Below are 11,744 nucleotides of genomic sequence, written 5' to 3'. Positions count from 1 at the left end.
TGTGTCTTAACATAGAATCCTCAGAAGGTTAGGCTATGTGTCTTAATATATAATCACCAGAAGGTTAGGCTATGTGTCTTAACATAGACACCTCAGAAGGTTAGGCTATGTGTCTTAATATATAATCATCAGAAGGTTAGGCTATGTGTCTTAACATAGAAACCTCAGAAGGTTAGGCTATGTGTCTTAATATATAATCATCAGAAGGTTAGGCTATGTGTCTTAACATAGACACCTCAGAAGGTTGGGCTATGTGTCTTAACATAGAAACCTCAGAAGGTTGGGCTATGTGTCTTAACATAGAAACCTCAGAAGGTTAGGCTATGTGTCTTAACATAGACACCTCAGAAGGTTAGGCTATGTGTCTTAACATAGAAACCTCAGAAGGTTAGGCTATGTGTCTTAACATAGACACCTCAGAAGGTTAGGCTATGTGTCTTAACATAGAAACCTCAGAAGGTTAGGCTATGTGTCTTAACATAGAAACCTCAGAAGGTTAGGCTATGTGTCTTAACATAGAAACCTCAGAAGGTTAGGCTATGTGTCTTAACATAGACACCTCAGAAGGTTGGGCTATGTGTCTTAACATAGAATCCTCAGAAGGTTAGGCTATGTGTCTTAACATAGAAACCTCAGAAGGTTAGGCTATGTGTCTTAACATAGACACCTCAGAAGGTTGGGCTATGTGTCTTAACATAGAAACCTCAGAAGGTTAGGTTATGTGTCTTAACATAGACACCTCAGAAGGTTGGGCTATGTGTCTTAACATAGACACCTCAGAAGGTTAGGCTATGTGTCTTAACATAAAAACCTCAGAAGGTTAGGCTATGTGTCTTAACATAGAAACCTCAGAAGGTTAGGCTATGTGTCTTAACATAGAAACCTCAGAAGGTTAGGCTATGTGTCTTAACATAGAAACCTCAGAAGGTTAGGTTATGTGTCTTAACATAGACACCTCAGAAGGTTAGGCTATGTGTCTTAACATAGAAACCTCAGAAGGTTAGGCTATGTGTCTTAACATAGAAACCTCAGAAGGTTGGGCTATGTGTCTTAACATAGAAACCTCAGAAGGTTAGGTTATGTGTCTTAACATAGACACCTCAGAAGGTTAGGCTATGTGTCTTAACATAGAAACCTCAGAAGGTTAGGCTATGTGTCTTAACATAGAAACCTCAGAAGGTTGGGCTATGTGTCTTAACATAGAATCCTCAGAAGGTTAGGCTATGTGTCTTAACATAGAAACCTCAGAAGGTTGGGCTATGTGTCTTAACATAGAATCCTCAGAAGGTTGGGCTATGTGTCTTAACATAGAAACCTCAGAAGGTTGGGCTATGTGTCTTAACATAGAATCCTCAGAAGGTTAGGCTATGTGTCTTAACATAGAAACCTCAGAAGGTTGGGCTATGTGTCTTAACAGAAACCTCAGAAGGTTGGGCTATGTGTCTTAACATAGAATCCTCAGAAGGTTAGGCTATGTGTCTTAATATATAATCATCAGAAGGTTAGGCTATGTGTCTTAACATAGAAACCTCAGAAGGTTGGGCTATGTGTCTTAACATAGAATCCTCAGAAGGTTAGGCTCAGAAGGTAATAGCTCTATTCCGCTGAATTTATCACAGTGATTCAACACAAGGGCAATACTTTATCAGAGGACAGCTATGGGAAAAGTCCACAGTACAGTTATTCTACTGCAACAACTAACATAGTGCTTCCCAGCATGAGATGTGTTTCCTTCTGGATTTGTAGTGTGATGAGGGGTGTTACTAAACCACATAAACTGCCTGACTTAATGGGGTTTACCCTGACCCCCTTCTCTCCACTGTAATATTAGGAAAATAACTCCTTAAAGAGCTGGAAAGCTACTGACTTTATCCAGAGAAAAGTGCTTCATCTGACAATGGAAAAATAACAGAGGACTATTACGAATAACAGCATTAGAAGTCTACTTTGATAGCATATGTTTAATGCCATTGTAATATCCATAAAATGTATTGTCCAATGTTGAGGAAAACATTATATTTAATTAATTCAATTCCCAAGATAATCCATTGAATATGCATTTCAGAATGTTCTGATTGCAAAATATATTGTGATATTGTAATAGGGAAATTATTTATTATTACAATTTCAAAATACCAATTGAGTGCAATAAATTATTTCATATTTTACATAATGAGGAAAGTACAAATGCATTGTGTTATGTATTAAGCCCAATGGTTCATATTCTCTACAGTACCATTGCATTAGTTTTAAGTGAGTCTCAGTCTCAACTGAATGTTAAGGGGCCTAAAGCTCAACCTAGATTGGCTCCCATCAAAATGTCCCAATCACCAGGTTAGTGTATTCCCCTCTTCAGATAATAGCAGCCTGTTCCTCTCCATGCTAGTCATTTGGTTGCTCACTACAATTAACAGCACGGGGACTCGAACAAAGCAGATCTCTATTTAAGTTATTTTAGGTGTATTTCTTTTTGTGGTAATAAAACGATTTCTTTTTGTGGTAATAAAACCGACTCCAACTGTATGTAAACAATACATGGGGAATACTGAAAAGACTGCGTACACTACAACTCTGAATAGGTCGCACCTGACAGAGAATGAATAGCATTGAGACAAGTGATAACTGAATAGTAGCATTGACAAAACGGGAAAGCACATTATACACATTGGTAAAATGGTACACAAAACTCTAATTAAGACTGAGACTGTGATAAATAAAGGTTGATTAGAGGGACCTGGGTAAACGGTTGATGCTCCTCCTCTTGCAAAGGTGTTTGGCGTGTAGAGCTTCAACAGTTCTCACTGCTCCTCTGTCTCCCCAAACAAACAAGGTGTGATTCAGTCACAAGCAGTCTGACACTAGGCTTCCTTTGTGCTCTCTGTCAGAGAGGACAGGAGGGCCTGCAAATATATTCCACTAGCTAACGTTACCTCTCCCTTTTTCTACAGTGAGGATGAGGAAGGGGGGAGGAAGCAACACAATCCAATGTTGCGTGCATTCAGGGAGTGGGACGTCTTCCATCATAAACTGTACTAGCTCATTCATGATTAACAATATTAATTGTAGATGAATAATATTAAATTTGTTGTATTGTACTCTAAGGCAAATCATGCCTGTGATGACAAAGTTAGTTACCGTTACTTATATGGCATATCAACACTATTCAGATCGGCTTCTAAACACAAACAGTGAAATAATGTCACAACAAGCTCTGTTCTCTGGCAGAGGAAGCACATACTATTACTTATTCCACATTACCATTAATATCATAGATTTTATTGAAAGAATTAGCCATTTCCTTTGGCTCACACTGGACCAATCACTAAAGGTCATCCTAAAGCAAACTTTACCATGAGAGAACAAATCTTGACCGTTCCTTGCCTGGCTCCACTGAATCATCTTATGTGTCATACAGTGCTTTCAATGGAGGCACTTGGCCTTCGTAGTTGGAAAGTAAAGGTATGCTATTAACTCAGAGATACTGAAACTAGAGCCCGACCAATCAGGTGACAGTGCAACATGGCAGCCTTGTCGAGGACCCGTGCTCATAGATTTAAATTATTTTCACTGTATTTCTTGCTTGTTTCATTCAATTATCATTTAAATGATTATCTCAGAAGTGGGTTTATTCTACCAAGTTAATACAACCTTGGAGGCTGACGAGAGAAAATGTCAGGGCTGTTAGTTTCATTTCCTGCTTTGCTCTAATGGACCTACTTAACTTCTCTAACACGTACTGTTCTGAGAAATGTTAACAATGTTAACTGTTTTGGTGGTAAGGCTTAACAACAACAGAATGAATGAAGTATAACTAAATATATGAAAGTCCATCAAAATCTGATGCACACAGAGAAAATCCAGGACATAATATAGCAGCACTTCTCCCCAAAGGGAAACTAGCGCATAGAAGGCTTGCAAATGTGCCCTCAAGTCCTCTCAGCTGGAATTCAAGAAAACTCAATTCCCAGAGTTTGTAGCGCGTCCTCTAAGCAGGGCTTGATGTAGTACACTACATCGTCCTCATCAAAGAAGAACATAGTTCAAAGAAAGTAACATGATGATGAACTAAGTATTACAAAACTGCAACAGATTAGTAGGAGGGAAGACTCGCCACAAGTACATATGGTCAATAGTTTTGAATATTTAAAACCCGTCTGTCTATTCAAGCGTGCATAGATTATTGACTCCTCCACATCGGTCTGTCCTCTCTGCTCTTTCTACACATGGCAGCATAAGAACAGTGTCAAGCTTCTGCTTGGCCAAGCCCCATTTACCTCAATTTGGCCATCACTACTGTCCTTATTAGGTCCGTGGTAATTAGAGCAGAGTTATTAACCGTAGGTTGTGCCAGCCAGGAGCTTAGCTGGAGTTGGGCTAGCCGCTAGTGAAGGAACTGGCAGTGGAAGGGTCTTATCCCCCTGAGTCCAGTCTTAGTGAATGCCCTCTCTTCCTCTCTTATCTTCTCCACCACTGTAGTGAGGGACTATTGGAGGGCTGAGTAAGGTCTGATAAACTGTGACAGATAGGCGTGATGAGGTATGAGTGGTCCCTTCATCAGGGTTAAGGGTGGGTGAAGGTAGTCACGTGCTTTCTGATTATGATGCAGAAGTGTATTAGAGTGGGTGGTTTGTGATCCCATAGCTCTGTAGTATGTGTCCACAGGTAAGGCGAGTCTCTATGACATGGCTGTACTAGACAGTCAAAGACTATTCCTTTACTGTGTTACCTTATCTTGAATCACTTCCTCTCCATCACAGAAATATACACTTTCCACCACAGGCTATTAACACCCAGCCAAGGATAAAAAAAGAAATCCTTCTATTGAGACACACATCAAATACTGCCCCCCTCCCCGGCCTCTCCGCTCCACCAGCTTCAGTTCAGCTCTTGGCCGAGGCCAGGTGGATGTTAGTGAGGTGAGGTCTCCCAGCTCTGACAGGAAGAGCTGCTCCAGATGAACTTGTTAATTGCACACTGGACCGGAGGGCAGAAGGGCCGTGCCACTCTCACCTTTAGTCTCCACAGAACATGATCACTGACAGGCTCTGCTTTATCATTCCACAGCACTCGCCGCTCGTTGGCAGATGGCAGAGCGAGTCCTCGAGGCAGCGGACTTGGCAGGCACCTCCCGGATCCAGGATGCCAACTGCTGTGAGTCCGTGTCACGGCGACAGAGCGGAGAGGAGGTGGACGGACAGAGAGATGCCAGCAGGCCGCCTGGCATGGTTGTCTCTTCATGCCGGGCACAAATGAGATTGGCATTGAGAGAGGCTCCTCAGGCACACATTATAATATGTGGCCCCCAGCTGTGGTCTGTGCACCAGGGTGGAATGTGGTGGGTCTGCTGGAGACCTTGAGAAAACTACATCCCTGTGAATAACCTGCAGAAAAGGGACTGCAAGGCACAGCTTTCTAAAATTGTGAAAAATTCTTGCAATAATTCTTGACCAGAACTAAAAACATGCTTTATAAAATGTAGAATTGAGGTTATATATATATATATATCATTGATGCCCCACGAGGTGAGATCTTGCATGGAGCCCCAGAACGAGGGTGATTGACAGTCATCTTGAACTTCTTCCATTTTCTAATAATTGCGCCAACAGTTGTTGCCTTCTCACCAAGCTGCTTGCCTATTGTCCTGTAGCCCATCCCAGCCTTGTGCAGGTCTATAATTGTATCCCTGATGTCCTTACACAGCTCTTTGGTCTTGGCTATTGTGGAGAGGTTGGAGTCTGTTTGATTGAGTGTGTGGACAGGTGTCTTTTATACAGGTAACGAGTTCAAACAGGTGCAGTTAATACAGGTAATGAGTGGAGAACAGGAGGGCTTCTTAAAGAAAAACTAACAGGTCTGTGAGAGTCGGAATTCTTACTGGTTAGTAGGTGATCAAATACTTATGTCATGCAATAAAATTCTAATTAATTACTTAAAAATCATACAATGTGATTTTCTGGATTTTTGTTTTAGATTCCGTCTCTCACAGTTGAAGTGTGGGCGGCAGGGTAGCCTAGTGGTTAGAGCGTTGGACTAGTAACCGGAAGGTTGCAAGTTCAAACCCCAAAGCTGGCAAGGTACAAATCTGTCGTTCTGCCCCTGAACAGGCAGTTAACCCACTGTTCCTAGGCCGTCATTGAAAATAAGAATTTGTTCTTAACTGACTTGCCTAGTTAAATAAAGGTTAAAAAACATTTTTTTAAAAAGTGTACCTATGATAAAAAATGACAGACCTCTCTCTCACATGCTTTGTAAGTAGGAAAACCTGCAAAATTGGCAATGTATCAAATACTTGTTCTCCCCACTATATATATATATATCTATATCTATATATATATATAACTGTGGTTACATAAACAGCCACATAAAGCCCACTGTTTCATACAACAACTACTGTTCTATGGACGCTCTATATTACAGCAATAAGACACAATTATGTCCCAAATCAAATCCAATTTTATTGGTCACATACACATGTTAAGCAGATGTTATTGCGGGTTTAGCTAAATGCTTTTAAATGTCTATGTCTACATAACAGTCCCCACTCTGTACACCTCACATCCACTTCTAATGTAGGTATTTGCTCAAAGGTCTTAATTACATTACAGTCAGCTGTATAATAATTACAATGGTTCGTTGATCTGTCTAAATGAGTCTTTATACTGTTAGATTCAGAAGTGTTTTATCTATTAATATTGCTGCCACAGCAGCTTATTCGGCCAGACACATTACAGAGAATTACAGAGTTTTGGCCCCTTTGGTGAGACTATCAGTAGAAGTAGACTGAAAATGTTATTTTCCCTTCCATCCCGGTTCACCAGGCAGGGACCTTGCCAGTATCCCGTTACATATCCAATACACACAATGCCTCAATAGACTCTCTTTTTCTCTCCTCATCGTCCGGCAACGCTGTGAGGCTTTACGCATTTCAAGACAAATAAAACTGAATTATTTGGACAGCAATCCCTGCTGAGAAGTACCAGTAAAAGGGGAAATGTATATTTCTCAAGACACTGAAGTCAGGGTAATCCCTGAGGATCAGTCAACTAATAATGAAGCTAGACAATTAAAAGAGAAAGTGACAATAAATAGCTAGGCCTAATTAAAAGGATCAAGTTAAACCCAGTCCAAGGTGTGGATGTCCATAAAACAGGCTTTAGCACAAATGATTTGTAGGTGGTACTTTATTGAGCTATCATTTCTCCTCACAATGCCAACAGAATGAGGCATCACTGTGTACAATACAGTAGTCCAGGCTTATATCTCCACACACAAGCGTCAATTGCCTGTCTATCTGTTAATTCCTCCTCGAGTGACAAGAAACCATTATGGAGAGAAAGGGAGAGCCATGACTATCATCAAATGATTGCTATTACTGGTGGTGAGGCCATGATATATGACTTGCAGATTGGAGTAAAGCCCTACTACACCACCGTCCCAAGAACCCAGCCGCCTATTCTCTACTGCTGCTGGCAAGGCATAGTGGCACTCTCAGACAGTCACTCCCTCTGTACAGACAGTCTCTCCCTCTGTACAGACAGTCTCTCCCTCGGTACAGACAGTCTCTCCCTCTGTCCAGACAGTCTTTTCCTCTGTACACACAGTGTCTTCCTCTGTACACACAGTCTCTCCCTCTGTACAGTTAGTCTCTCACTCCCCCTCTCCCCTTCCCCTTGACTTGATTAAACCCAACACTTGCTGTACAAAAACCAGCATGAGAGTAATCAAATTGAAATCAATATCCGTGTTGCCCTTGGCTTAAGAGGTGGACATAATTTTACATCACTATCACAAGTTCTAGTTGTGAAGCGGAGAAATAAAACTATTGATGAAGCCAAAGCAGTAATGGCAGGCATCAATCAATGGGAATCATCTACATCATGTGAGAGGATTTCTTATTTTCTGTAATAAAAATATATGTAAACAAACATATCTCAGCTACCCTTGTCCTTCAAGCTGAATTATTTCATACCAAGTAGTGCTGAGTGATTAGTGATTTTTGAGGTCAGTACGATTAGTAATAAAGAATCACGGTTTTCTGATTTCGGCTTAAATTATATGGGTTGAAACAAAACAATTATTAAAAATCCCATGATGGTAGTGACTGGCCATTACTGCTTAACACTTATTAACCATCATTTATTCACATTACTTTAATAAACTATTAGTTTTATTTGATTACTTTATTATTTCACTCCAAGTCAACATCTCATCTCTATAGAGCTGCTGTCTATGCTGTCTGACAAAATCACTGTTTTAGTAGTTCTTCAAAGTAAATAAGATATACTTTTATGACTGCTGAATACCAACAAACAATTATTTAGATCATGTATTTTCAGGTAAAAACCTTCCAAAGTAACAGCTGCTCGCTATATCCCCTCACGATCATGCATTCTTCTGTCTCTTCCAGCAGGCGTAAAATAAACACAAACCGGACAAGTAGATGTGCAATGGATTATGGTCATTAGCTAGGTTTCCATCCAATTGGTAACAGATTGTCATGCGAATACAATAGAATCCGCATAAAGAACATATGTGCATTTCCCACAAGTGTTGTGTTTCCACCAAATGGACTTTTTGTAGATAAAACATCAGTGCGTGATGACGTAGTACACACAAAATGTACTTTTTCGCTTAAATGTTCATGTACCGAAAAAAATCTAAAATTCAATATGTTTCAATCGCCTTTTCAGCTCTACGGATACTTTTGTCACAAAAACGGTTAAGTTAAATAGCAAATGTGCCTCCTCTGGTCTTCGCGCATGCGCTCTGGCCAACAGTTTGCAGATACATTGCGTGTAGGCTCTGCAGGTAGGCTAGTCTACACGATGAGATTACTATGGATAAAAACGAGAATATTTGTATTTGTCACATAAAAAAATACCCTCGATATTTATTGGAAATGAACATCAAGATCACCGTGCACTTTCAACACATTGTGAAGCTCATCATAACTCTTTTTTTTAACAGTAACATGCAAAACACAAAAAACAGAACAGCCAGATCTGTAACCTAATAAACTGCATGCTCGTAGTGGAAGGACCACACACCATATCATCGCGTAACTCAAAATGTACTTCGATATGACGGTTATTAAATCCATTTTTGAGCTTAAATGCATTTGTACCACCATTTCTCGCAGAATTAATTGTACGGACACAAAAAGATCCCACCATGTCAAACAAACAAATGACCTGTTCCATCACAGCTGTCGTGACTTTTTTTTATATGGTATGGCTTAATTCGTATAAAAACTGTGGATAGAAACATGGTTATTGTAGTTAATTACCACGTTTTATGCGCTAAACTATGTAGAATATTGGCCTGTTGGAAACTAAAACTCCCTACTACATCACACAGTTCAGGCTGGGTCAGATGATTCTCTCGAGAAACTGTCCACTGTGCGCATTGAGCTCACAGAAAAAACGTATTTCAAATAGTTGTTTTAAAAAAAATGTTAGTTAATCGCTCAACATTGATACCAAGGTAACCCATATTAAAATATGTAACTCTTGCTGGTAGATCTGTTAAATAACCAGATCACACTGTAGATCGTGGTACTGTGGTCAAATTAAACTAATGCACACCCAACAATATACATTTTAAAATTAAAATCCCACCAACTACCTATTATAAACCAACTACCGCGCATGAAATTATGCTCAATCACTCATAATTTCGTGAAACACAACCAGGGACATGACATTGCAAAAAAAAACATGTATTTTGATGGAAAGCTGTAATGAGTTGTTTGTGTACACATTCCATTCCAGTCTCGGAGGTAGAGGGGACGTGATGAAGAGGCATGATTTGAATTGAAAGAATTTAAAAGAAAACAACTAAAGCAAAGAGGTGTCTCAAAAATCAATAAAGCAGCAATGGAACCAACCACGATTAGTAAACCCTGTAGTCGCGTGGTAATTGAACAGTCAAAATGCACAGTAGGTTGTTGTATCGGCTACACTAGGCTAGGCCTAGTATATTCATCTAAGATTATTAAAAAATAAAACAATTAATGCAGGACTTAATTATTATGTGGTTAAAATCCTTCTATTGAGGCACATCAAATACTATCGTGTGAGGGAGTGGGGAGAGGAAAACTAAGAGGGTTGAATGGACTAGAATGAAAACAAAAATTAGTGATAGGCTACCAATCATGGGGAGAATGGAAGGATCAAATCCTGCAGGCTGGTCCCTACTGTCATGGGTTGTGTTATCACAGTTATTTGCCCTCTAGTATCTCTCTGTGATGGTGCTACTTCCGACCGGGAATAGAACATCCCAATCTTTAGGGAATCAATGGCTTCCAAATTAAAGTTACTAGCTCTAGTAATGTTTGTATACTTTCATTTTGATGCCACGGATTCTCTTAAAACTGGGCTGAAATTGAAATTATTTGAAATTCTATCATCATTTGGTTAAAAATATAATTATTGTAATAGGTAGCCTACCGAATATATTGCACATCGCTGACCAGATGTGGAGCAGCGTGAACTTAGACTGTCATAATAAACCACCGTGATAGGCCATTATAATGATAGCGATATGTCCCATTGAATCGATACAATCCATTACAAATCAAACCTGACAATAAGCCTACACAAATAGTCTAAATTGTGTTTTAGAGCAGAGCATTTGACAAATAATAGCTGGGGTATTAAAACAACAATAAGACAGACAAGGGCAATTGATTCAGTTGTCATGCAATTCACCACAGTAGCTTCATCGGCGACCTCAATAAAACCCCTATGAAACGCGTGTTTAGGGTGTAAACTATACAATTACACATCGAATGATCCCGATTTCAAACTGACATTTACAGAGAGCAAAACCAGCAACTGTGAACTTCCCCCATTCATGAGGTGGCACTATAGGTCCATGTGAGTGTGTGCGCACCGAATACGTCCTAGCGCGACATAGTCCTACAATGCACAATCTGACAATAGAGGCAAAGCGCAGACACGCAGGGCTCTAAAATAATTCCTCACACTCATCTCTCACTTTAATGTGTTCCGAGAAGGAATGCGAGCATTCCAGGAGTCCAGCGCCAAAAGCCAGGGCGCATCGATGTGGCAGCGCAGCTAGGTTAGTCTTCAGAAAAAAGCCTCTGACAAAGACGTTAATAGCTACATCATGTACATAAAAAAGAAACACTTGTACGTACCACTGTTGCTCCAGTTCCCAGTCCCTAAAGAAGTCAAACTCGAATAGGTCCATGATTGGTCCCCGTTGTCTGATTCAGGAAGGAACCGGTGCCTGCTCAACGTAGCCTATGCGTCAGTCTACATATATCAATTCTGTGGATCTGCTAAATGTAACTAGCTATGCTGTACGGTGTTCTCACTGGCGAACTGACACACACTGCAAGGACAACACCACTGCCTCCTGCCTGCCTCCCGTCTCCACCGCTCACAGTGAACAAAAGGCGGAGCTTGAGACAGGCAGAAACGGCGACTCGGAGCCCGGGTAGTCCAAATTGAGATTAGCTAAAATTCTATTTGTCCCACCCATTTTAAGTGTAAACGTCAGCTGTCAAAAACAACTATAGATGTAAAAAAAAAATAATAATCAATGGGTTAATAGGCCTGTGATGAAATCATAACAAACAATATTATAAGTAATTTTTTATTTTACTAGGCAAGTCAGCTAAGAACAAATTCTTACTTTCAATGACGGCCTTCTGGTTACTAGTCCAACCCTCTAACCACTAGGCTACCCTGCCGACCCCGGTATTTTGTTATAACCTT

General features: G+C 40.2%; 1 protein-coding gene across 1 annotated transcript in view; it reads right to left on the bottom strand.

Annotated features, from left to right (window-relative positions):
- LOC139390625 (AF4/FMR2 family member 2-like) overlaps window positions 1-11,417 on the bottom strand; it is a 274,611-nt gene extending 263,194 nt beyond the window's left edge. The window contains exon 1 of the mRNA XM_071137875.1: window positions 11,162-11,417. Within this exon, the coding sequence (XP_070993976.1) occupies window positions 11,162-11,214 (53 nt within the window). The 5' untranslated portion in view covers window positions 11,215-11,417. The remainder of the gene's footprint in view (window positions 1-11,161) is intronic.
- Window positions 11,418-11,744: the final 327 nt, after the last annotated feature.

The sequence above is a fragment of the Oncorhynchus clarkii genome, chromosome 31 (genome assembly GCF_045791955.1).
Source record: "Oncorhynchus clarkii lewisi isolate Uvic-CL-2024 chromosome 31, UVic_Ocla_1.0, whole genome shotgun sequence".
NCBI lineage: Eukaryota > Metazoa > Chordata > Actinopteri > Salmoniformes > Salmonidae > Oncorhynchus > Oncorhynchus clarkii.
Note: the sequence above shows the minus strand (reverse complement) of the source record. Positions and strands in the feature narration are given on the sequence as shown.